The 26,458-nt window shown below is 46.9% G+C and overlaps 1 protein-coding gene across 6 annotated transcripts in view; it reads right to left on the reverse strand.

Annotated features, from left to right (window-relative positions):
* Nucleotides 1-1,019: 1,019 nt before the first annotated feature.
* MYO9A (myosin IXA) overlaps nt 1,020-26,458 on the reverse strand; it is a 176,379-nt gene continuing 150,940 nt past the window's right edge. Inside the window, exons 25-44 of one of the 6 annotated variants that reach the window (XM_036390037.2) lie at nt 24,763-26,388; nt 23,440-23,518; nt 22,734-22,946; nt 18,088-18,200; nt 17,528-17,685; nt 16,922-17,148; nt 16,534-16,650; nt 15,865-16,053; nt 14,929-14,976; nt 14,162-14,273; nt 13,237-13,298; nt 10,138-10,330; nt 9,509-9,637; nt 9,068-9,173; nt 8,577-8,708; nt 7,263-7,386; nt 6,410-6,463; nt 4,147-4,349; nt 3,830-3,972; nt 1,020-3,433 (exon numbers count right to left, since the gene is read on the reverse strand). In XM_036390037.2, the coding sequence (XP_036245930.1) occupies nt 2,946-3,433; nt 3,830-3,972; nt 4,147-4,349; nt 6,410-6,463; nt 7,263-7,386; nt 8,577-8,708; nt 9,068-9,173; nt 9,509-9,637; nt 10,138-10,330; nt 13,237-13,298; nt 14,162-14,273; nt 14,929-14,976; nt 15,865-16,053; nt 16,534-16,650; nt 16,922-17,148; nt 17,528-17,685; nt 18,088-18,200; nt 22,734-22,946; nt 23,440-23,518; nt 24,763-26,388 (4,516 nt within the window). In that variant the 3' untranslated portion in view covers nt 1,020-2,945. Of the gene's footprint in view, nt 3,434-3,829; nt 3,973-4,146; nt 4,350-6,409; nt 6,464-7,262; nt 7,387-8,576; nt 8,709-9,067; nt 9,174-9,508; nt 9,638-10,137; nt 10,331-13,236; nt 13,299-14,161; nt 14,274-14,928; nt 14,977-15,864; nt 16,054-16,533; nt 16,651-16,921; nt 17,149-17,527; nt 17,686-18,087; nt 18,201-22,733; nt 22,947-23,439; nt 23,522-24,762; nt 26,389-26,458 lie in introns of all 6 variants that reach the window. The other 5 variants (XM_036390036.2, XM_036390035.2, XM_036390040.2 and 2 more) reach the window with 5 other exon arrangements.

Consider the following 26,458-nt stretch of genomic DNA (forward strand, 5'->3'; position numbering starts at 1 on the left):
GAATGACACTTTTATTTGTCCGTTTTTGTCAGTTTGTACAAGGTTCCGAGCGCGGGCGACGCGGGATAATATATCCTCTTACATACACACTCTGTTTAGTTTACAAGCAGCGACTTTATAAATTACTTAGAAAACTTTCCGTGAAAAATAACAATAATTCCCCTCGCAGCCCTCCAGTAGTCAGTACATTCAGCCCTCTGGAAAACCCTCTGGGACCCCAAATCCTGCCAGGGAAGGGCTGGGAAGGAGCGGGGGAGCTGCCGGGGGAAGGGGAGCCTGGCACACGCCATTATCCCTCAGTCCTGCTCACTCCTGCCACAGCTGGATTTCATATATGTATATATTTCTTTTACATGTGTTTTTCTTTATACATATAACCACAAATATATTATATATATATATAAAGAAACATATTTTCTATATATTCTATATATATTCCATACATTTATCTATGTCAAGAAGTCTATTTTCTTTATATATTTTCCCTACATTCCATACATTTTTATATATATGAAGAAAGAGAGAAAATATATTTCTTTATATATACTATATATTTCCTTTATATATTTCTTTACAGAGAAATACACTCTTTATATAAAGAAATATATAAATATATGTGAAGAAACATATATAAACATACATATTAAACATATATTAAATATATGTTTAAATCATATAACATTAAATATGTTTCTACATAGAGAAGAAATACATTAAAATATATATAAAGTAATAAATATTCTTTATATATAGTACATATCTCTTTTATATATACTTCCTTATATATACAAATATGTAAAATATATACATAAGGAAATATATAACTAATTTCCTTTATATGCTTCTTTATATATAAATATATAAGCATATATAAAGAAATATGTATTCTTTATATATAGAATATATTATATATTTATATATAAATATGTACTATATATAAGAAATAGAAAATACATAAACATATTTAGTCTTAATATTCTTTTATGTATTTTTTAATTATACAGAGAATATTTATCCTTTTGTGTGCATATTTTCTTTATATATAGAATATACATTATTATATATGTTCTTTATATATATATAAATATCACTTAAATATATTTTCCTTATATAGAGATTAAATATATATAAGGAAAATAAATATATCCCGAAAGAAATGAGATACATATACATATATATACACACACACACATATACACATATATAAATACACACACATGTAAATGTGTGTGTGTATATGTGTATATATATATATATATATATATGTATTTATGTGTATATATTTGCCCCAGTCAGATGTGACATCCCTGCTCTCATCCCACAGGGATGAGAAACCTGAGGACGAGGCTGGACCCTTCACTCATGCCCAGGATCTCCTCCCCTGGGGCCATTTTAAGGACAATTCTGGGGTTTTTAGCTCAAGAGGCTCAGAAGGCTGGTTTGGCACCAAGCACTCGGATGCTCCCAGCAATCCCAGCTCCCCGAGAATTTGGGATGGCTCCCCAGGAGTTTCCACTGTTGTGGTCACCAGCTGCCTTCCCAGTGCATCCGTGTCCATCCCCAAACCCAGTTTTCCCCTCTGGGACTGGGAAAATCCCATTTTCCCCATGGATGGGGGTGATTGACTTGGTCTTGCTCCACTCCCAGGATGCAGCGCCGAGGCCGATGCTGTTCCCACTCTCCCTGCAGCATCTGTCACTTCCCCCGTTGGAAAAAAATTAAAGATAACATGAAAAAAAGTCAAATTTCAAATATCAAATAAAAAATTACCCCAATAAATAAACCATCCCTGGAAAGGGCAGGGGGAGAGGGGACTGAGGAGCAGCTCAGCCAAATCCAGTCATGCCGGGAAAAGACAAAACACTCAGGAAAACTCAATTTTTTGCTATTTCCCCCATTTTTGGTGGCATTTCAGGAAAGGATAAGCCCCAGCCCAGCCCACCTAGGAGGACAGATCCAGCCTTTGTAAATCTAATTATTGCCCTGGGGCTCCTGATTTTGCCTTTCCAGAGGTTTTCTGGTACCTGGAGCTTCTCCAGGTGCCACTGAGGATGATGATGAGACTGGGGAGGGATTACAAGCTGAGAAGCTGAGTCAGTAACTAGCATCATTAATTAGTCCTATGATGGGTTATGATGGTATAATTACACCTCCAGGGATTTCCTGCTGAGAATAAAACTCCATGTTTTATTGAGTGATGGCCAGTGACACCAGTGGTGACACCAAGGATGGCTCAGCCAATTGCTCCCCTCCTCTCCCGCCCAAAAATAATAATAACAATAATAATAATAATTAAAAAAAAAAGAAAAAGAAATTCTGTCTGGGGAAAAATATATAAAAAAAAATTAAAAAAATATATATTTACACAAAACTTCAGGAACCAGCATATAAACAAATATCGCTTCAAGTAGTCCTCGATTATTATTAATTATTATTATTTTTTAATACTGATGATCTCGAAAAGACAAAAAAAAAAAAAAAAGGAAAGACGGTTAGGTCTCAATAAAAAATAAAAAACCAAAGGGAAAAGGTGATTTTTGGCAGGTTTTAACACTTTTCCATGCACGTGGCGTTGGCGTGGATGAGGTGGTTAAAGCGCGGAGGGCTGGGCTGCAGTGCAGCCAGCTCGGGATGCTCCCGTGGCATTTGGAGGCTGGGCTTGCTCCTGCCAGCAGCGAGGGTGATTCGGCACAAGGATTTGGATGCTCCGAGGTGTGGGATGCTCCGGGGGAAGGGCCAGGAGCCGGTCACTGCCTCCCATCCCCGGCCACCCCCCGGCCACCCGAAGGTCTCAACTCCCCCAAATCATTAAGGCCACCATTAAAACCGTCCCCTCCCGGGCTTTTTAATTAAGAATTCATCTCCTGGCGTTAACGAGGAAGCCATCAGAGCACTGCCAATGGAGAGGATGCCCCAGCATGGACACGGCTCCAGGGTGGAACATCTCAGACCATGAACTCGTTGCTCCCCAGGAGGACAAGGGGTTGGGCGGCGGCGCAATCGGCCTCAGGGTTCCTCTTGCGTCCCCCTCCAGGCCCCCCATCCGGGGGCTCTTTGGTTTTTGGGGGGGAAGATTTCACACTCTTCAGTTTCTGTTTGCCCTTCTCTGGGTTGAAGGTCCCGCGCGTGGTGAACTGCGGCCGGTCCTCGGGATAATGGAGAGGCCCCGGCAGGCCCTCGGGGCTCGCCCGGCTTTCGGGGGCCTCGCCATGGTGTCCCCCTGCTCGGTAGAAAGGAGATTTGGAGTACATCTGGAAGCGCTTCCGGGGCAGGTGGGGCAAGCAGGAGGTGGATGATTGGGAGGAGGAGGAGGAGGAGGAGATGGGGGTGTCGGTTGGCTCCGCCGGGTCCAGCCGCATCCTGGGGTGCCGTCGCAGCCGGCTCGGCCCCTCAGCCTTGGCAGGGCGCAGGGAGGTAAGTGCTACACTTCTCTCTGCAGGGGCAGGAGGACCACAGATGGTCAGCACCCACACAGCACCCAGTATCCAACCGCCCGCTCCCTGGGGACACGTGCCATTGAAGCCAGGACAACATTCCCAGCATCTCGGTGGGGGCAGCATCACCCCGGATGATGTGGCAGTGCTGGAAGAACACTCACCTCCCCACCAATCCCACCCTGCTCCCATCCCCAGCAGGGCCACGTGCTTGAACACTTAACCCCCCTCACTGCATACATTTAAACTGTCGACTTTAAATAAACTTGAAAATCTCAAGTAACCCTTCCCAAAGCAACTGAAAAACATGGTGGAAGGTGTCCCTGCCCATGGCCTTTGAAGGTCCCTTCCAACTCAAACCACTGCATCATAAACCCAAGAACACCTGGATTTACCCGAGCGATCGGAGATGGCTCCTTCGGAGTCAAAGTTCAAATTTTCGGAGCTGTCAGCTGTGCCAATGGAGGCTTCGGACTCGAGGGTTTCATCGTCGGAGGCGCGGGGCTCCAGTGTCAGCATCTCAAATGTCAGCTCCTCCCTGCAAGGCCAACCCAGCCCCATTCAACCAACGGGACCAAAAAGGTGGAGAGGAGAAAGGGATGCACATGCACTGAGAGATCATGGAGGGGTGGAGGCCTCCAGTCATCAACCACATGACATCAAGCAACATCCAGAGGCTGGGGACATGGCTTGAACCCTCAGCCAGACTCACTTTTCCTTCTGCAGGCTCTCGATCTGCTCAGTCAGCACCTTCTCCTCCTGCTGCATGGCCACCTGCTGCTGCTCTGTCACTTCCATCTCCATGGCCTCCTCGCTGCTCAGGGTCTCCTCAGGGACGTCTGTCACCGAGGGCAAGCGGCCGGTGACGGGGGACGCGGGGCTGGGGAAGGCGCCGCGCCGCACGCGTCCTTTGCCCTGAAGAGAGACAAAGGTGTCACCACCACAGCCGAGGGGATGTGGCAAACACTCAGGTGCCAACCACACTGCTCTCCCAAGGAGTGAAGAAGAAGGCCCCAGGCATTGGTCCTCAGTGTGCCGCCGCTGGATGCACCCCGGCCCTCCAAAACCTCAGGCTGGGAGAAGTACCAGAAGGACTCAACACATTGGAGGGGCTGGAGATGGAGGTGGTGAGGAAGACAGTGGTGAGGATGATGCTGATGGACCAAGTGCAACTTGGTCCAGGTCCAAGCAAGCCCAGCTAGCTGCAGGCTGGGTTCCCACAAAGCCCACAGCCTGCACGATGGGAAGCTTGATGGTGGCTTTGGGTGGGAGCATCATCGAGACTTTGATTTCAGGGCACCTGATAAAACCCGTTTTATCCTTGGATCAAGTCTCACATCCTTCCCTCGTCCACCCTTGGTATTTCCTGAGCTTCACAAGGGTCTCACTGACCCCTTCAGCAAACAGGAACTCCCACCTAATTATGTTGTCCATTCCATGCCATGTCTCATCTACAGGAGCTCCAGAACCAGGACCACCTCCAGTGGTCCATTGTAAGACAATCAGCGTGGATCTCTGTGCCCACAGTTGAACTCACTCTGATCTAATGCAGCTCTGAAGAACGATCTAATTTTTTAAATACTGAAACTGAAAACAAAAAAGGATGCAAATGGTGGTGGTGGTGGAGAGATATATATGCAACTGTTTTAACCTTCTGGGGACCAGCTCTACAGATCTGCTCCATGGAGCAGAAAAAAAATGGAGGATTCTTGGAGATGAGTGACATGGCAGATATTAAACAGCTTTTATCTTAACCGTTATCATGACCAGACTTCTCATCTTCTACATTCCAGATCCTGACATGACCATGACTAGGAGATGTCCATCACCCTGCCCTCCCCTGACAACCATCACCCAGGCAGCACCTGCATCTCCTTGGGTTTGAAGAGCCTGGTGCAGCTCAGTTTTGCTTCCCCTATTTAACCCCCACAACTGTAGCATCCCTGGGTCTTCCTGACAACCCATGTGCTCAGAGCAGATTTTCAGGATAAGGGATCCTCCCTTTTTCTCTTTAAAAGCCAGATTTTCTCAGTTTTAGCCCTTTCATCTTTTAACGTCACATCTCAGAGATCTTTCTTTGTCAGCAAAGCCTCTCCTGTGCCCCGGTGTTCTTCTGATGACACTTTTCACGTGGGCTCCTGAGCTGAAGCACAGCTCCCTGAATCCTATTAGCCAAAAGCCCCAAGATCCCAAAGATCCCACTGCCTCGTGGAGTTAAGCCCCTGAGAAATGCTGTGCTCAGGGGAGCAGAGCTCAAATTTTGCTCTTCTCCACCTCCTGACACTCATGGATGTGGAAGAATGGGGGGAACCTGAGGGAACTTTCATCATGGACTGAGCCTGTTAGGAAAGGAAACAGCCCTATGAGCATTCCCAAAATCCTGCAGGTGCTTTTCTTGCCTGTCACAATCTCACAGAACTCAAACTCAAGCTGGGATGGAGTTGGGGAATACAGGACTTGCTGGACTCCTCCTCATTCAAACCTGGGTGTCCTGACCTTGTGTTCAGGGTGCTGGTGCTCCTCCTCCACGAGGTGGAGGAGACCTTTGGATGCCTCATGGTCTCCAAGGCATCCAAGCTGAGGGTTTTATTCACCATCTTCAGAAACAGCAGCGCTGTGAAAGCAACTTGATGCTGAAGCGCATCCTGAGCGAGGAGAAATCGAGGTGGGAAGGGAAGGGATGAGTCAAGCAAAGTAAAAAAGAGGGAAGCACAGGATGGAAAAAGGAAATAAAATAGAAAATTAAAGTAAGGAGGAAGGGAAAAGAGGTGGGAAGCGTATTTCTGAGGAGCTGCGTGCAGGGATGGCCGAGTGCCAGCCCCAAACTCCTGTGCTGGGGGGACCTGCTGGAGGAACGGCGGCTCCGAGGAGCGGCGGGGCCGGACAGGTCACGGTGGGACAATGGCCGGTGGGACAGAGCTGGAATGAGCGACGGTGACACACAACGAGGGACGCGGCACTGCCGTGATACATACCGGGATTGAACTGCGGGTTATGCTCATAAATCTAACTGCAATTAGTACGGGCTTCTGGATTGGAGAGGAGATGAAAAGGAAAGCAGAAGGTTAGAGTGCACATGCCGCCGCCCCTCCAAAAACCCGCTTTGCTCAGTTCCAGGTTTTCTCGGTTAACTGAGATGAGTGGGGCAGCTCTGCAGCACCAGCTACTCAATCTTGGGCAGCCCCTGCTTGGATTTCATCCCCAAAAAGCAGAAGCAACGTGTCCCTGAGCATCACAGGGGGCAGGTCCAAGCAGAGGGGGCTGCTTGGCTCCTCAGCCCAAGCCTGTGCTGACAGTGCTGCAGCAGGTCCGTCCCTCTCCCGCAGCCCAACAAGCCAAGCACAGGTGCATCCACAGCCTGCCAGCCCCCTGCAAGCATGGAAGCTCAATGAGATGGGTTTGAGGCTCCCAAAAAGGCAGTGCAGGAGCAGGGAGAGCCTTTGGGCAACTCATTTTGGGTTCAGATAATGTCACTGAGCACGAAAAACAACGGCCCATGTCACCCATGGGGTGATGTTGAGCTGGTCACTGAAAGGCTTGACTCAACTCAGGACCACACAAGCTCAAATGAAGGTGGAAATGCTGATCAGGAACATCTGAGCAGGAGCGACAATGTTTCCATGGACTGTTCCCACCTCCTCCTGCTTTGGCATGACTCCCTGCAAAGCTGAGGAGCCACCACGGGGCTGAGGGTCCCTGTCCTGGTGGAGATGGTGTGGGAGTTTGCGAGAGGTTTGGGAGGCTGGGATAAGCAGGAGAAGATAAGGTAGGGTGGCTTCAGGGGCAAGGAGAGGACAGGAGAGGACAGAGAGGGCTCTGGCATCTCACCATAGATCTGCGGATCAAGGAGAGGCGGCTCTTGGCTTTGTTCTCAGCAAACTCCAGGCTGTTGATGTCTTTGAGCCGAGCCTTGTACTTGTTCATCTGCTCAATGACAATTAACTCCACGCAACTAAGGGAGGAAAAACCCAAAAGAAGACAAAATGGGAGGAGGAAGCCATTTGATCTGAGCTGCTCTGTCTTGGCTTATCCTTCAACAGGATTTTGTGGTAGCTTCTCCCTTAGTTGCAGCACATCCTCTCATTTTATTATGGAAAGGAAAGGATTATTTGGAAGATCTGCCCTGATGGAAGAGCACGGAGGAGAAAGCTCCAGCTAGAAGCCAGAGGGTGGTGAGAATTCACTAAAAAGACTGATCACAGGCTAGGGATGGATTGAGGAACAGCCCACAGATATTAGATGGCCAAGGATCCCACCAGAGAAATCTACCCCCCTTGGAAGAGGGAGTGGTGGAACACAAATCTGGAGAAGGCAGGCTGATTCCAACCCACTTGCACACAGTAACTCTGCAGCAGCTTGTGCAACTGAGCTGATTGTTTAATGTTGTCAGGAGGGTGTTTGGGGAAAAACACAGTCCTTTCCTTGTACTAAAATGTGAGGATGTGCTGGAGCTGAAGTGTGAGGGAGAAGCTCCAATGAAATCCTGTTAAAGGACAGATGTTCCTGCCAGCTGGGTATTTAAACATGTTCTGGTCTTCAACAATTTTAATACTTACTGGAGGTAAAACCACCCCTTTCAGAAGCCTAGCCCTTCACTGGAGGGTTTTCATTATTGTAATTAACTCCAGTATCTATTTTAACATCTATTTAGTATAAGCCAAACCGAATCTGGGCAAGTACTTCACTTTCTCTCTGTAGAACCTTTTCACTTACGGCAAACACCATAAATAAATCTAAGTCTATTAATATCACTATTGCTGCAGACCAAACAACTCACCTCTTTCAGTAAAAAAGCCAAAATCAATTATCAATCAAGATCTACTTGCCAAAAATGAACTGCATTAACTATAAAACCATGTCAGCACAAGCTCCACCTTTTCCTGCCAGGCAGGAACAAAAGCTTATCCACTCTTGGGGATCCTCCATCACTTCAAAATCCTCATTTAACAACTTCTTGGGGATTGAGAAGATTTGAAATATCTTCATGCAGATGCATTTATTTGCATTTAGATGCATAAATTACTATGTGTTTGCCCCTTGCCAAAGCTCTCAATTTCTGAGCCGTTTGACCATCCTAGGGGTTACCAAGATGTGAATGGTGATGTGGTGGTGGAGCTGGCTCACCCAGCCCCAGGCTCTTACGTGGTGGTTTTGCTGATGTCCTGAACACTCTGTAGAGGGTCTGTGGTGTCAGGGCAGCGGAGGATGCAGGGAGCAAACACAATGGCCAAGGCATTGGCTGACATGCGGTTGGTCTCTTCTTGGAGGGCAATCCTGAAAAAACAGGGATTAAGAGAGAAGTCAGAGGTGGAGGCACCTCCACTGCACCTCTTGCACATGGTCATGGCTGAAGAGAGGAGATGATATTTCTATTGTGTAATCTTGCTTTGAGGAAGAAAGACAATCCTCAAGAAATCCCAGATATTCCCAAGGCAACAACCAGCCCTTTCCACCCAAAAACATGTCCCTGCAGTGGCGAGAGCACCTCAGGGCTGTAGGAACCACAAGTGACCAGAGACACAGCTCCATGGCCACCCCCTGGGAGACAGGGGGGATGCAAAGCCTCAGATGTTGTGGTGGGAAGGATGCCTGACCATGCTGCCCTTGCCTGAAGGTGCCCAGGCCCAGCATACCTGACCAGGTGGAAGATGAGGCGCTCCAGGGTGCTGAGGTGGGTGCGGGAGAGCTGGTCAATGACCGAGTACACCCCACGCACTGTCTCCTTCCTCTCCTGGAGGCCTGTGGAGAAACCACCAGCATTTAGGGGCAGCTTCTACTTCTTCCTCTTATTTAAAATGGTACTTCTTAACACTTCATTTTACTACTTAAGAGACAGAACTTTGGGGCTGAAATTAGCTGAACCATGATGCAAAAGCCACCAAAATGAGACCAAAATGCCTGAGATTTTGCATAAAAAACCCTTTATAACTGAAAAATCAGACTTTGAAACCAGGTAAACACAATTTGGCAAAACCAGCTGGTTTGGCCCCGAAGAGTGAATGAAAAGTTTGGCACTCAGAGTGGCCACCATTTCCCTCTCCCAAGGGAATGGGATAGTGAGGGAAGCTCCTCACCCATCACCCGCAGGAACTCCTCGTAGAGCTCAAAGGTCATGAGGGGGTTGGGCAGATCTCGGAGCCACTGCTTGAACACGCTGGCAATGACGTGGATGTTGTAGTCGTCTAAATTCACGTTATCGATGTCTGGGTTTGGCACCAGATGAAGCAAGAAGGAAAAGAACAAGAGACAATGATCAATATGAAGCCCAAGGCTGGACAAGGTGACCTTTAAAGGTCCCTTCCAACCCAAACTGCTCTATCATAAAGTATTCTAAAATAAAATCTGTTTACGTGCCTTTAATGGCAACAAATCCAGCACATGATTTCAGCTCCACATGGTAAAATTAGAGAGAAATAAATTTTCCAGGGCAAATAACTTCAGGTGGGACAAGGATTTCTTTTCTCACTGATGATTGCTAGGGTGTAAATAAGGCAGCACTTTCCCCCAATTAGAATGGCTTTTTTCCATGGATTGCTCCCAAAAACCCCGTGAGTTGGTGACCTGAGTTGTGGCTGCCAATGTGAAATCATTCCTTGCACAGCCCAGAGTCAGGAATGCTGAAAAATTCCACCTTCCTCCCATCCAACTTTGCTGCTGCAGAGATTTTCCTCCCCAAGCTGGATCTTTTCCCCCTTCCCCTGACCTGTATCGAGGCCTTGCCGCAGCTCCTTGATCTTGTTGGTGGATCCTGATTTCCTGTAGATGCCCTCGGTGTAGAGCCCGTGCATCTCGATGTAGTTGATGAGCTTCTCCACCAGCAGGGGCACCGCCCGCTCCTCGCTGGTCAGCCGGGACAGCTCCACACCGAACTGCCGTGGGGAGAGCTCCGGGTCGTGCTGCAGGAAAAGGGAAAAAGGGACTCAAATCCTTCTGCACCATCTGCTCCTTGCTGGTCAGCCAAGACAGCTCCAGGCTGAACTGCCATGGGGAGAGCTCTGGTCTGTGCTGCACAGGAAAAGGGAAAAAGGGACTCAAATCCTTCTGCACTGCCTGCTCCCCGCTGGTCAGCTGGGACAGCTCCACACCGAACTGCTGTAGGGAGAGCTCTGGGGTCGTGCTGCACAGAAAAAGGGAAAAAGGGGAAAAAGGGATTGAAATCCTTCTGCACCGCCCGCTCCTCGCTGGTCAGCCAGGACAGCTCCTGTCACAGACACATTTTATGAAAAATCCTTTCTTTAAGATTTTTTCTTCTGAGAAGCTGAGAGGCCTCAGAAACAAAATGTAACCAATGGTTATCTGCTGCTGTGGAATGCAACAGGTGCATCTGTGATTGGTCTCATGTGGTTGTTTCTAATTAATGGCCAATCACAGTCAGCTGGCTCAGACTCTCTGTCCAAGCCACAAGCCTTTATCATTCTTTCTTTTTCTATTCTTAGCCAGCCTTCTGATGAAATCCTTTCTTCTATTCTTTTAGTATAGTTTTAATATAATATATATCATAAAATAATAAATCAGCCTTCTGAAACATGGAGTTAGATCCTCGTCTCTTCCCTCATCCTCAGACCCCTGCGAACACTGTCACAAGCTCCACACCAAACTGCTGCAGGGAGAGCTCTGGGTCATGCTGCAGAAAAGGGGAAAAAGGGACTCAAATCCCTCTGAGATGCAAGGTTGGTGCAGCTCTGGATCTGATTATTCAGAGTCCTTCAGCAGATACAGGAGTGTGGTATTTTCAGAGTCCCCTGACAAAGGAAGGAAATGATGACTCTGACTCCATGTTCTTAGAAGGCTCATTTATTATTTTATGTTACTATATTATATTAAAGAATGCTATACAAAACTATACTAAAGAATAGAGAAAGGATACAGACAGAAGGCTAAAAGATAATAAAGAAAAACTCGTGACTCTCGTTAGAGCCTCAACACAGCTGGACCGTAATTGGTAATTAAGTTAAAACAATTCACATGTTGGATAAACACTCTCCAACCACATTCCAAAGCAGCAAAACACAGAAGCAAATGAGATAATATTGTTTGCCTTTTTCTCTGAGGCTTCTCAGCTTCCCAGGAGAAGAATCCTGGGCAAAGAGGATTGTTTCAGAAAATATGATGGTGACACAGGAGAGTTTGGATTTTCTTTCTTTAACCAACCCCACTGTAGTTAAATTCCCAGCCTGGCAGAGTCAAAGCAGCTGGGCATGATCCTCCTCCACCTCCTGCCCCTCTGGCACCATCTCCAGGGATGATTTCACCTCCCAAAGATGCACAAAGCAGAAAAGGCAAATCTGAATCTTGGGTGTTTAAATCAACTTGAAGAATTGCAAGTTACAAAATACCAGTGAACAAACGAGATGCCAACAAAAGAACATGAAAAGACCCATCTACACCTGTCATGAAGGGCCCTTTTGCCAGCTGCAAACGCTCACTGGAGAGTTGGTATCTGGCAAATTCAAATGTGAAGAAAGTCCTCCTGCACAGGAGATTCTGGATGGGAAAAGTCAAAAGATCCAATAAAATACTGATACAGATTCTCAGCCCTAGCTAAAGGTGAGATGCAACTCTGCCTTCAGCAAGGCAGTGGCTCCCCTCACAATCACTCCTGCATTTTTCTTTCTCCAACTCACTGCCATCCTTTCACTGATCCTGCAAACCTTAGGAGCAGATGTGTGGAAGGTCCCCATGTTGTTTCTTTCTCATGACTGATGGTTTGTAGCTCCCTGTCACCGAGAACAACCCTAAAACCACAAATTCACCAAGCACAGAGGAACTGGAGCCTTCCTAGAGAACTTCTAACTGCCCAGTGCAAAGCTACCCATGAAGACACATGGGTGTCTTTTGCTTACTGGGATGCAGCACAAAAACTTCCTTGTGCAGAGAAATCACAACAAAGAAGGTGGCTCCAAGAATGTCTGAAAAAATTAATCAGACATCTCAATGAACTTCCCAGATTTTAGAGCACAAACTCTAATGAGGTGTTCCTGTTCTTGCAGAAATAGTGCCAGAAAGGGAAAGACTGCAGCAAAAGTTCATTATATATTCAAAATACAAATGTATATATACAGAATACAAATATATATTCAGAATACAAATCACACACACACACATATCTTCAGTGTATATATTCAGATTATTCCTTGGGAAAATGGCCTCATGCAGCTTTCTGGGGGCTGTGTATTATGGAGGTTGTTCTCCCCTGAGAAGCCTGCCAGGGAGCTGATAAAACTTTCCACTCATTATTATTGTTACTCTATGTCCTTCTTTTGGGCACAAAATAAGCTATTTAAAACATCCCCACCAAATCTGGATGATTCATTGTTAGCTGGGATGACCTGCTGCACTCATTCCCTGTTCCCCATATCCTTAAATCCAATCAACAATATTTAATTCCCCTCTAAAGAGGGCAGTGAACATCTTCCACCTGCCCTTCCTTGCTCAGCTGTGGCAAGCAAGGACTGTAGAGAAAAACCCTGTATTTCCAAGAATAACCCCACACTTCCAAATCCTTAAAAGCTACAAAGCCAGGGAAATTCCTTTTATTCTGGGTGGTTACAAGGCAGGGAACGACACTGCAACATCTGCTGCATGACTGGGCAGATCTACAGTGACTCATCACCGCATAATTCCCAAAATATCTACAAAACTCTGGTTGGAGAGACCTCTGGGGATCTCTGGTCTAAGCTCCTGCTGAAAGGAGGGTTATTTCCAGAATTTTATCAAGATTTGCATCTCCAATAATTTTTAGACAAACTTGGGATCATTGTCTCAAGGTATTTAATGAAAGCAAACATTGAGAGACATTTACCTTTTTGGAGCACTTGGTCGTGGTTTTAAGACAGCACTTCTTGTGACAAGCATATTTACATACTGCAACAGAGAAAAGGAGTGTTTAATTATCCCAAAAATCACACTGCTGGAAAAACAGGACTTCATATGAATTGAGCAGCACTTCTCAGAACTACCAAGTCAAAAGCATGCTGCATTTGCTGTTTCCAGGGGCCAAGTCTGGACTAGATCCACTCAAACAAAAATAATGAATCCTTTAAAATTAAAGGTGCCATATTTACATACATGAAGCCTTAAACCCTCCCCTCATCCTCCTGACAGATCAACTCAGACTATAACCCATGGGAGCTGTCAGACACAGATACCCTCAGAGACTGGAAATGGCACCTCCTTTGGATTCTTCCTGCACTGGGCCTGAAATGCTCCAGGGCTGATGCTGCCAACCTAATCACAGAAATGGAGGAGGGATGATGGAAAAGCTTAATAATCTCTTGAGTTTTTCCAAAAAGAGATGGATCAGGTTTTCCATCACCCTCCTCCATTTTCCTGATCTCCCCAAAAATTCACATGCCTGGAGGTCAAACAGGTGAAGCCAATTAGTTTGCCAAGGTCAGGATCCCCACAGGCACCCCAGGGACACATTTCCATACCTGACTTGACTGTCCTTCCTACCATGACAGGTAAATGTGTCTGACCTTATGGGATGGGCACAAACCTGATGGGATATTTAACACAAAGTTCATTAACTGTGTCAGGAAGGACTGCTGGGATGGACTTACTAGTTGACTTCAGAAACCCTAAGACCTGTCCCTTAATCTCTTCAGGTGTTACAAAAAATTCTGTGAGCAGGGGGTTGCGGGAAACAGCAGTAAACACATTTCAAAATCCCCAAACTCATCACTGTGATAGAAGCACAAGAAAAGGATCAAATAAAGAGTGCTTACATTTACAAACAGAAGCCCTGTCCATGATCCAGATCAAGGAGGAACAATATTCACAGTATGTGGGGATGCTGTATTGGGTTGCCTTGAAAATGTGACCATTGTGCTCTTCCACCTGGAGGATAAAGGTTGGGTGGTGAGAAAAGGGAGCCAGTGCTCAGCCTGCTGCAAAATAGAGATGTGAACACAGACAGCTCTTCAACTTTAGCTCTTGCTTTTATTTGGTATTTTTGTTTCTTTTTCAGCCCAGCAACCCCATAGACAACCCAAACCAACATCTATCTTGTAGGGGAACCGAACCATCATGGAAGCAGGTTGGAAACTCTTTGACTGAGGTTGGCAGGTCAACTTCTTCATGTTAAGGTTTTCTATGCATCTGTGGCCCCTTTTTTGGCTTTGCACCTGCACCCTTCCTAGTACCATCACATCCCTTAGGAAAACAGGAGATGTAATGTCCACCATGGCTGATCCCAGAGGTGTAAAACACATACTGTAAACTTATGTAGAAAGCTGGAGCAAGACTTTGTTTTCCTCTTAGTCCTTTTCTAACAACCCTCAACATTACATTTATGTCTTGGCTGATGAGGGATGTGTTTTCAGAGCCAACCCAAGTGATCCCTGATCAAACAAAGCAAAGCCACCTCAAATGTCTTTTTAACATGTCCTTTCAGGGCTGATGCTCAGATCTCAGCCCAGGACGTGTCACAAGCTGGTCTCTTGACATTCTGGCCCCAAGGACACTGATTTTTTAATGTGCAGGTTTAACTCACCACGTCTGCTTCCTTTTTCCTTCTCTTTTTTCGTTCTGTTTTTGGCATCTGGTGAGAGAAAGAGATTTAACTAAATTTTTGGGCAATTTTGCCAGGTAAAGAGTACAAAGGGCTCATATCTGACATTGTCCAGTGCCTTTCAGCCCCATCCTCCAGTGCACCTGCAGCCCCAGAAGAGTCACTCTAGAAAACTCTCCTATGGATCACTCCAGTTTAGGAATTTCCCTGGACAACTCTTCCTTGGAGAAGAGGAAGAAGCTCCATCTTGGAGCTGGGAGTAGCTGCTGCTCCAGCTCTGACCCCACCAGCAGTGACCCAAGGAAAACATGATGCTGTGAAGAAAACCTGCCTGGAGAAGAGGCTGGAGAGGACTTGGAGCAGAAGAGCCAGGAGATGGGATATTTGTACAATAGACACCATCTCCCAAGCCCAGCCTCACATCCTGTGGTCAGCCTTGCAGACAATATGGAGCAGGAGGTGAGATCAGGTCTGTGACACAGTGCAGGCTCTTTCTGCTCTAAGAACAGCACCCAGACCTGGGCCACTGCTCATGTCCCCTTCTCCTGCAACCCAGCCCACGGTGATGTGTATGATCACTTGGGAAGTGGTCAGGAGACCCAAGAGGGTGTATCTCTTTCAGCATCCCTCAAAGTTTGAACAAACCCCCCAGAACTAAAGAAGCACCAGGAGCTGCCTTTCCAACCATCCACAGCTGCTTGCAGCTTTGCCCTGAGGATAACATCTAGTCCTTGGCAGCCCAGTGTGATCTGGGGTTGGCTGAGCCCAGTGACACACAACCAGTGAGTCACATCTCGCCTTGTTCAGCTCAGCTTAAAGCAGAGAAGACAACAGAGGGTCCCAGGTGTCTAGAGAGGCACAACCCCACGGAAATAGAGCTCCCAAACCTTCAAGGGAGTTTAGGAAAGTGCCGAGTACCTTCCCCGCGGTGTAGTCCAGGGGTTTGTACTCGTGCATATATTCATCCAGGAAGACTTTGAAGGTATTGACCCAGACTTTAACTGGAGACTCACTCCAGTCCCTCTGCTCAAGCCTCATGTTCTTCTCCAGAATCTGCTCAAATAAGGCGTAGAGGTCCTTGTAGCGGATGCTCTTCCCGTCGTCCATCTTTTAAGGGAACAGAAGCAAAAAAAAAAAAAGTGATTTTTATACAGCCCAGATTTTTCTAGAGAGTTTTTATTTTCCAGACAATTATTTCAGCCTCACCAGCTTCCAGGTGCTTGGGGAAACTTCCAATATGATACAGAGAAGGAAAAAAGGATCAGACATCTCCACCACCAGTAAAGGTAACACAAAGGTTTCCAGGCACTTTGGGTGACAAATTGACTTTCTGTCATCTCCCCTTTGGCTGGGAGCAAAGCTGTAATGAAGATCAGGAATCTACACCCAATGTATCCTGAGAGATGGCTCATGAGGAAGTGTTAGTCCAAATTTAGATCATGGGACTGAATACAAAGGAAGCACATCCATCCTTTGGGATGAGCAAACCAGAAATGAAGGGCTTGGCAACACCTGTACAACCAGGAGGCCTCAGAATATCCCCTTTCTCCTGGAGGTGGAAGTCCTACCCATCATCCTGTCACTTACTGCCAATGCTGAGGAGTAAAAACTGAAGATGTTTTGTCGGAATTCCTTCAGCGCTTTCTTGAACACGACATCCACCAGCGTGTCCTTCTTGCTATCCTCATTGTCCAGTTCATTCATCTGGGGAAACAAGGGGGTTTTTACACCCATGACTCTTTTGCTGCAGCAGAGCTGGCGTGAGATGAAGCAGCACTAAGAAGCAGCTGCTCCACCATGATCACCAGGTGGTTTCTCCTGCATGAAAACCAGAAACTTCTCTAGACCTGCCCTGGCACCCTTAGATGAATTATTAGCATTACTACAGCTACCCACAGGATCGTTTTTACTTTGTTGCCTCTGTCTGCTCCTGGATCTCTGTGCTGATTTATGGAGCAGTGAGGGCAGGAGTTACCTTTTTCAGGAGAAACTCATCCATGCTCTTCAGGTCACTGGCACTGGTTATGATCTGCAGGGAGTCGTTCTGCCACTGCACGGGCTCCAGAGCCACGTTGCTGATCTTGACGCTGCGCTTGCGCTTCACCTTGGGAGAGGGCTCCTTGTTCTCCTTGAATTCCCGACGGTAGATGCCCGACAGCTCCGGACTCCGCGGGGGCGTCAGGTGATGAGGGCCCAACTCTGCTGGTGATCAATGAAAAAAGGGGAAGAGATTGAGGAGCAGATGAAAAATAATTGTGACACTAAAACAGGACGTTGGAAGAAACCTGTGGAGGAGAAAAGCACGGTGTAGAACTCACAGAAAGATTAAATGTCATTTCTGCTTTGGTTACTTCCTCCCTCAAGAGAGGAAACATCTGTCCATTCCAGATGGTGGCTGGAAGGATTAGTGACGTGGAATTCCTTGAGATCCATTAGGGATCCCACCCTGTAACCTACTTGCCATCGCTCTGGCTTGACACCACCCATGAATTAAGAGATATGAACCAGCATGGACATATCCCAATTTCCCAACCCAGTTTCTCTCTCCTCACAACTGGTCCCATGTTCCCCCACCACGTACCTTCACCAAGCTGCAATCCAGGAATGGTCTCCCTGCCAGGGGCTTCCTGCTCTGCGTACAGCTCCAGCAGCTCAGACTGGGTAGCGAGCTTCTCCCGGGGGGTCTTCTTCTCCCCCTGCTTTCCCTTCACCCAAAACCTCATCTTGGCTCGTTGAGGCCTGGAAATAAGTCATGGAAACAGGAACTGCCTTAACTAGGAAAGGTCTTTCTACCCAAAACTACGTCAATCTTCTGGACATTCCTGAGAAGATAAATCCATGCAATTCCTACCAGGGAAATGTGGCTACTCATCCTCAGCAAAGGAGAGAAACTTCAATTGCATGCATGGGATTGTGTGGTGTGGGACAGGACGTGGGACCCATGTCACCAACACTTAATTGTGGTGTGAGCCACACACACACACTGATTGGGCCTGCCCATGGTCATGCAGAAAAGGTGGGATGGGTAACTCATCCCACTGCAGGTGGAGCTCCAAAGGAGCCTGGGGGGCTCAAGAAGGCATTGGAGAGCAAAAAGGACACAGGGAGGACTTGTCTGCTATCTCCAGCCATGATTCCTACCTCCCATCTGGAGTCAGACTCTTCTGTGAGGCTGCCAGCTTCCCAATCTCCCCCTGGGACATGGTTTTGTGCAGTTTGGCCTGGCCTTCCCCGGAGGTGAATCGCTGCACGGTCTGTAATGATTACAAGCATGAAGCATTTAAAAACAAGACAGATCTTGGGATATCAGATGATTTTTTTTTCCCCTATCAAAAATCAGGTATTTTATCTCCTACATCTTTATTTCTTTTTGCCTACAGCTGAAAACCTACAGTCCTGGTGAGCCCCTAGAGAAATATTTTAATGACTCCTAAGAAAGAGAGGCATTTCCCTTGCTCCAACTCTCCAACCAGGCCCAATCTTCTTTCTCCTTGAGGAGTTGGTGATGAAAATCAGTTTGCACCAAGCCACAGGTCCTTATTGCTCAGCCTGCACAGCTCTTCCACCATCTTCATCCAGACTTCATTCCAGCTCTCCACCCAGGGCGTCCTGTTAGCCACAATGATGTGATTCCCCAAGGGAACCTTCAACCACCTGGATCTGTCCCAGCAGAAGTTCTTCCTCCAACTCTTGCTGAGCACTTTACACAAAAAAACCCAAAGTCTTTGTGCCAAGGACACACCGAAAAGAACTCTTTAACAAAGAAATTTTGCAGCTTTAATAGAAAATATCTCCACCTTTGCCATCATTTAAAATGGCCTCAGGTAATTTTTAAGGGTGGGATGAATTTGCAGTAACCCAACCTAACAGGATCCCATGAAGTAGCCCAGAAATAGACTTGCCATATTTAAAAAATATCTGAATTTTGTTCTATTTTCCAATTGCAGCTGTGATGTGGGAACTGGACTCCTGGAGGAGAAACTTTCAGCATAAGAAAAGTGGAGAATCAGGTTGTATGAAAGGATGTATGAAAGGATTTGGGAGATGATGGTCAAATGTCTCCTGCAGCTTTCCTATCACCTCAATGTCTCAACTGACTGCTCTATGTTTTAAAGCAATTATTTTACTTCTGTAAAAAATATTTAAATAAAATTCTATAAAAAGTAGGCTGCAGGGCGGTCACATTTGCCATATTGACTCTTTTTCCATGTTTTATTCCCTCCCTCCCCCAGACTAACATCTCTTCCAGCCAGGAGATGGCAGCATGCAAGACAAAATTACCACTGGGAAAGCCAGGAACTGCATAAACCATGAAAGAGATTTTGTTCCTGTCATTCTTACATTTAGGTGATGATCACACAGAAATTGTGGATGGATACTGGGATAAAAGCAATTCAAAACCTATAAAAGTGATCTCCATCCAGCCCAAACCTACTACTTGTTTTAAAAGTGATCTGTTAAATATTTGCCCCCCCAGTATGGTTTTGTTCTTGAGTAATTTCAACCTTTTGGGTTTCCAGCTTTAGTAAATAAAGACTAAAAGACATTTTTGGCACAAGATCCTTCTGTCTGAGGTTATCTGCCAGGAAACTCTGAAGGGAAAGGATGGGAAACCTTCTCAGATATCAAGATGAGCATCTGCACCAGAAAATCCCCTGCTAGGGAACACCACAAAGCATCATGAGGGCAAATGGCAATAACTGGGGTTCTGAAGTTGTCTCCTGGTTGAGGAAGGGACCAAGTATTTTCCTCTGACAGAGTAACCTGTGTTTCACCCACCCATAAGGTAACTATGGCCAAGGGACTTATCCCAGCAGGCAGCAGGGCAGTGTGCTGCATGGAAAAACTTCCTGAAGCTCCCTCTGAACGGCTTAGGACAAGAGATCTTCTTTCATTGCTGGGTCTTCAGCAGTGCTTGGGATCAGCTGGTGGCAGGTACTTGGAGTCATGTTTGTCAATTCATGGCTTTTGTGTCGAGGGTGGAGCAAAACAACTGGTTCATTATCCAGGTCCCACTCTCTAAGGATGTTTCCAGAGGGTATTTCTGGTGTGAGTCCTCTAGCCAAGGCCTTCCATTCATGCACCTGCTCCAGGAAAAGCTCTCCAGGCTTAGGTACCAAACAAAAGTGATGTTAACATGTGCTGGCAGAACAGCCAGGAGCTGTTCCTCCCACTTGTGTCTCACTGCAAGGTAGGTTGATCCTTGGCTATTCATCAGCCAAAAATCTTCAATCTCGGTCTTGTCAGGAAGTCCTTACTCCTTAAAGAAGCTTGGAGTCAACTGTACCTGCAGCAGCCACCTCATGTACTGCTGCCCCATGGCTTCAGCTCCAGCTGCAGATGCTGTGGATGTTTGGTGCTCTGGAATACCCTGAATGTGGGTCAGGAGCATTGTATTCCAGTGGGCCTCTACTCACCAGCTGGGGTACACAATCAGTGACTTGATGGCTGAGAAAAAAATGGGCAGAACAGGCAGAGCAGCTGCTGACCCATCATATGCTCAGCTCCATGGGGCTGCATGGGATCTCTCATTCATCCAGCCAGCAGCCTCAGCTGCTGAGCAGGACAGGGACAGAGGCTGCTTTGGAAGTCATAGCTGGAGGCAGGAGCTGTCTGAAGGAGCTATTCACTGGCACAGGGACCAGCCTGCACATGGTGGCTGCCAGGCTCGCCTTCATGTGACTATCACAAGACACAACCAAGTGTCTGCACAGACATCAACCTCTGTACCTTTGTGTTTGTACCCAGAAACACCCCAAGAGGCACCATCCAGCTTTATCACAGGCTGCTCTGCCATCTGCAACACCCAACTGGGCTCTGCTAATAAATACCAATAAACAGTCCCTAAATTTTGCTACTTGTGATGATCCTGACCCAAAAAAAGCCCCAAGCCAAAGGGCTGGTCCCAAACCTGCAATACAAAATACAGATGGAAACACTGGACACATTGTCAGGACACACAGAGGAAGGGTAGCGTGGAGCACACAACGTCAGGGGTAGTGTTGGCCTAGAAAGCAGAACTTACCACACCAGGGGGGAAAGTCCTGACCACCAGTTAGAACCAGTGCTGGAGAGCAGAGGAGAGGAGGGACACAGCAGAGACAGGAGAGAGGTGGCACCTACTGCTACTCGCATGCAGTGAGAGTTGTTAAACCAGGTGAGCAGAGTCCCAAGGAGCACTTCCAAGGAGTACAATGACCCAGGATGCTCCCAAAGATGGAGCTTGTCAAGCACCAGCACAGCACTTTTCACACTCCAGAGGGAATGAGTCCTACAGCTACAATTCCCTTTGTACATGGAGCAAAGCAAGGCACTCCAGGTATGGCATGAGGGGCCATGGTTTGGTGGTGAACAAAGTGGTGCTGGGTTTGTGTTTGGACTCAACAATCTTAGAGATCTTTTCCAACCTAGATATTCCTATTATTCTATGTAAAAAAGTACATTTTACTGCATTAAATTCTCCCTTTCCCAATCTACAATCAGGGACTTGCATAAAGGTGCAGCCAGGTTATTTCAGCCCATAGAGATGTGCCTTTCTATCAGTTTTTTTTTCAGTATTCCTGCCTCAACCCTCCAGCAAATTTATCAAGAGCAGGCTTAAAAAATTTATGGAATTTGTAAATCTCTGCCCTCTTCCAGTGAGGAAATTATCCTGGGAAAAATTATCCTTTATAATAAGAGCTGCTAAAAGAAAAGTCATGAAAAGCCCTCCTTGGCCACCTGCTTTTCTTGGAAAAGCAGCTTTTAGGATCGCACGGGATGTTTGCGGGACACACATCAATGCTGTGGCACAAAATAAATCTCTGTCTTTTGGTTTCATGCTTTTCTTTGGTTTTATACTCAGCTCCACATCCTGTACTGCAGCTGGAGGAGAGGAACATGGCAGCCCTAGCCAGCACTCCACCCAAACTCTCACAGCAGGACAGGATTCCTGGTGTTCATCCACACTCCTATGGGGACATCTCCACTACCTCAGGAAAACAATTATGAGCGGGTTGGAATCTGTTGGCTTCTTCCACTTCTGAAACCTCTCAGTTTGTGATTTTCCAAAAGCAGCTTATGTGGGTGGGAGATTAAGTCTGAGATGGAAAAGCTCCACTGCACTGGCTCATGTCAGACCTGCTAAGGGATACTTGTCACTGTGCTTGGAAAAAACACTTTGCTTGGTCGTCTTTGTTTCATAACCCACTATTTCACTCTCATTATGTTTTCATTGCCCAATTTCCATGGTTTTGCTTTTTCTGAGCTGCTGTCTGCCATCATCACTCTGATAATTGAGGACCAAGTAATCATTGGATATTGTGGCTAAGCATAAAAAATCAAAAGTAAAAGAAGCCACAGGATTTACATAATTTTGTTGTCTGTTGCTTTTTGAACAATATTTACTTTGTTTTTTTACAGATGTACATAAGCCATTTTTAGATCAAAATCTTCCAAGGGGAGGATGAGGTTAAAGCCCCCAAAACAGGTAATTGTGCAATACAAGTTGTAATGCTCCAGGGAAAACTCTGGGAAGTGTGGTGGATATCTAATCAACCCAGGAGCAAGAAATAGAGCTTGGATGGAGCACTGAGCACCCTGGTCTAGTGGAAGGGGGTTGGAATTGAGATTTAGTCTCTTCCAATCCAAACCATTCCGTGATTCTGTGAATCTATGATTTTCTGCTGTGTTTGCCAAATTTATCCATCTACTCCAGCATCCTTGGGAGTGGGAAAAGAAGCAGTGGAGGGATCAGTGCAGCTAAGGTTAGCAAAGAAAGGCTCCCCCACCACACTGGACACAATTACCATTTCGGAGTCACTGTAACAGGCCTGCCCCAGGCGGGCTGCGGGCACCGCCTCGGCGTGAGGAGGGTGCTCAGAGGAGAGAAGGAACTCAAAACTGCCATCGTAATCCTCTTCCTCCGTATCCCCCTCCCCATCAGCAAAAGTACCTCTAGTCAAGAAATCGGAGCGCGTCCGCGCCATGCGGGCTTTCTTTTTATGGCTCGGTCTGGGCACCTGCTTGACCAAAGGATAAAACAAAACAAAACGAAAAGAAGGGTTTTAAAGTAAAAAGGAGACTCTACCCGTGTAGCCTTAAGACATCTCTGAGTGCCACTGCACCCCATGGAGGGGATGCAGTATTATGTCTAGTGAAAACAGCAAAGGACCAGGAAGAACAAAAACTAAGACAGGACGGTGAAAATGGACAATCATGGGTGTCACTGAAACGGAGACGTTAAACCAAACCAAGACAAGACGGCGTTGGACAGTGTTTGCCATCAGGATCGCAGGATCCTTTTATCCAGAGCTACTACAAATTATTCCTACAGGGCTTTTCATTTTAAGAGAAGGTGTGGACGTTACTGTGCTGCCATATCCCCTCTTCCCACGTCTGGCAGCCCTTGTGCTTCAGAGTTCACTCCTTTGAAGCTTTTGAGGGAAAACTGGCCAATTAAGTTATTTTTTGCCTTTTTCAATGGAAAGAGAAAATACACAAGTCACGACTCACCTCTCCTCTGCCAGACCCCGGCATCTTAAATGGCTTCCGTGCTATTTCACCCTTGGAAAGGCACTGATGATTTGCCTCTCTGCTGAAACACAAGAGAACAGAGATCTTTCATCCTCTCTCAAAAGCCTTCCCACCACACTCGCCCAGATCCTGGGACTCCAAGCAGTCAAGACTAAATTGCAAGTCTGAGGTCATGGGGTTTCAGAATTGTTTGGAATTCTTCAGGACTGGACTTAATACCAAAAGACAAGAAGAAAAAACATTCTGGCTGTCAACTTTATACAGCAAGGTGGTTATGGATTGTATCTTTGTACTTTGGGATTCTCAAATGTAACTATTCTGTTGCAGAGCAAAACTTAAAATACAGCAATTCTTAATGTCTTTTTCTTCCTGTTGCTTGTTCATGTTGCACATGAACCAGGAAAAGAAATTTTCAACAGGAATATTCTCCTGTCACGACTGCACAGAAACCACAAGACTACTACACTTGGAGGTACCTTGAGTTACCAACAGTCATTCACTGGGAGCTTTTGCCTTGGAAAGGGTGCAGCAGGATTTAGGAGGAGGGTGATTTATATCCTTTTTGAACTACATGGCCAAAACCACCCCAAAATTAGGCAAGGCACCTTAAACAACACACCAGAGTGGGAGCAAACGTTGTCCCAGGATCTTGCTGCCATCTCCAGGCCCTGGAGCAGCCCAAGGTTAAGCAAAGCAATGGAGCTGAGCAACTGCTAAGTCCATTACAGGTGTAATAATTACATATGTGAATGATACAGTCTCCAAAGAGCATTCACTCCCACACTCTTTCTGAAGAGCTGGTGTTTTATCATCTGCAATGGTCAGTGTCCACATGGCTTTGCTGGATTAATTATATGGTAAACAAGGAAAATCCTGCATTTTTTCTACCTCATCAAGTAATTTCTATTCCAACTAACCAAAAATCCAAAGAACTTATTCATCATGTTTCACCTTGAGAAATAAACTCCTATCCACGTTCACGTAGGGTAAATAATATCAGTATTGAGCCTGTTTATTGACTACCTTCACCTGCTCATGTCCATGATTATATAATGTTTTAAGAGCCTGAGAAATCATATTCCAGGTCTTTTTTCCTTTCCCTCTGACCTCCTTGTTGCTAGAAGATCAAGAACCCTTTGTTTAACTATGAGGTTTGTGCAGACTCCAGAAACAACGTTCTGGACCCTTTGTACAAAAAGGTCCCTAGCAGAAAAAGAGCCCATGGAGAAAGCCTATGGAGATAGCCTGCAGAGAAAGCCTATGGAGAAAGCACAGGAGAAAGCCCACTATCCTTTTACTCACTGGAGGCCAAAGGGATTGTCCTTTGGTGTGAAGAACATGGAGCTTGCCCTCATCTCCTCAGTGGCCTGGTTGGGCATCCGAGGTTGCCGGAGGCGCTCTGTCCTTGAGAAATGGCTGCCAGGATGGTCCTTGGGGTCCAGAGCTGGCTTGGAATGGCAGCGGGGCTCCAGACCTTCTCTTCGCTCCACAAACATGCTGACAGGCCGGTCTTTGGGGGCACTGTGGGCTGGAGAGCTTCCCCTGGTGCCGACAGTGAGACCCTTGATGTCCACTGCTGGGGCTGGAGCCATGCCTGGGGTGGGGCTGTGCTCCCCTCTGCTCTGGGGGTGCAGGATGAGGACTGACTGAGGCCGGCTGTCTGGTTTTTTGGCTGGTTTGAGGGAAGTGTCCTTCACTCTGCTCTGCTCTGTCCTCTGCAAAGCCTCTACCCTCCCTTGCTGCTCGAAGGCTTTGCGTTGTCTCTCCAGAATTTCCTTCTGCTGACGAATCTGCTCCATCATCTCCCTCTCATTTTGCAGCTGAAGCTGCTTTTGCCGTTCCTCCTTCTCCACATTGAGCTTTTCCAGTCTCTTAATGACAGAACCTGGAGAAAGTGCCCGTGCTGCTGTCACTGTCCCACGTTCCTCTCTCTTGGTAGAGGATTTATCCTTTTCCTCCTCTTCTTCCAAGGCTTTACCCTGTTCTGGCTCAGAGTCCTTCCTCACCTCGGAGAACAGAACTGTCCTTTCCTCTCTTTCCACTGCTTTATTCCTCAGGTTATTCTCCACCATCTTCACCTTTGCATTGTCTTGTGGTGGAACATAGAAAGTGGGGAGGTTGCTGGAAAGGAGGGTTTCTCTTGGGTGAGCCTTTATAACAGTCTGGGGGTCACCAACCCCACGCTCCTTCCTGGTGAGGTTATCAGGCAGCACGGTGTCTGCTGGGGTCTGTGTGCAGCCAGGCAAATCATTGTTCCCATCCCCTGCACAGAAAGGCTTCTCCTGCAGCTGAGCCTGGGGACTGCTGGGCAGGGAGTCCATGGAAAATGGCTGTGTCTCATGCTCATCTAAGACTAAGGAAATGACTTTACTACTTGAGGTATCTTCACTGCTTAACAACTCGAAGCTCCCTTGAGAGCTCTCGCTCTCGGGGGTTCCCTGAGGGGAATGCAGTGCCTCGGGCACCAGCTCCGTGGACCAGCGCTGCTCCTCCGAGGGGGACAGCCCGCCCGTGGAGCGCACCTTCAGCAGCTCCAGGCTGAACTTCGCCTGCTCCAGCTCCCGCATCCTCCGGCTTTCCCTCTTTGCACGAACCACTTTTTTCTGGTTGAGATCCTCCAGCGACTTGGGCCTCTCTCTCACGATGATCTCCTCCTCGGTGTCCATCCCACTCTGGCTGCTGGCTCTCTCATGCCTTTTGTACAGGGAAGCATCCAGTGGGTCCATGTGATTCACCCGATTATTCTCCATCAGTGATTTATGTTGTTCCACAGCTCTCACTCGCTCTTCAAATGAGCTGTCCTCCCACTTAGATGGGTCAGAGCCTTTAATTTCCAAACCATCTGCTTCCAGTCCATCCTCTCCTCTACCTGCCAGGCCATTCTCCAGCTGCATCTCTTTTAACTGGTGCTCTTTCAAAGCTCTAAACCTGGAAGAAAGCAGAAAACCAGGATATTCAGCCCTGCCTCCACTCAGGACCCTTCAAGGCACTGCATTAG

Source organism: Molothrus ater, chromosome 13 (genome assembly GCF_012460135.2).
Source record: "Molothrus ater isolate BHLD 08-10-18 breed brown headed cowbird chromosome 13, BPBGC_Mater_1.1, whole genome shotgun sequence".
NCBI lineage: Eukaryota > Metazoa > Chordata > Aves > Passeriformes > Icteridae > Molothrus > Molothrus ater.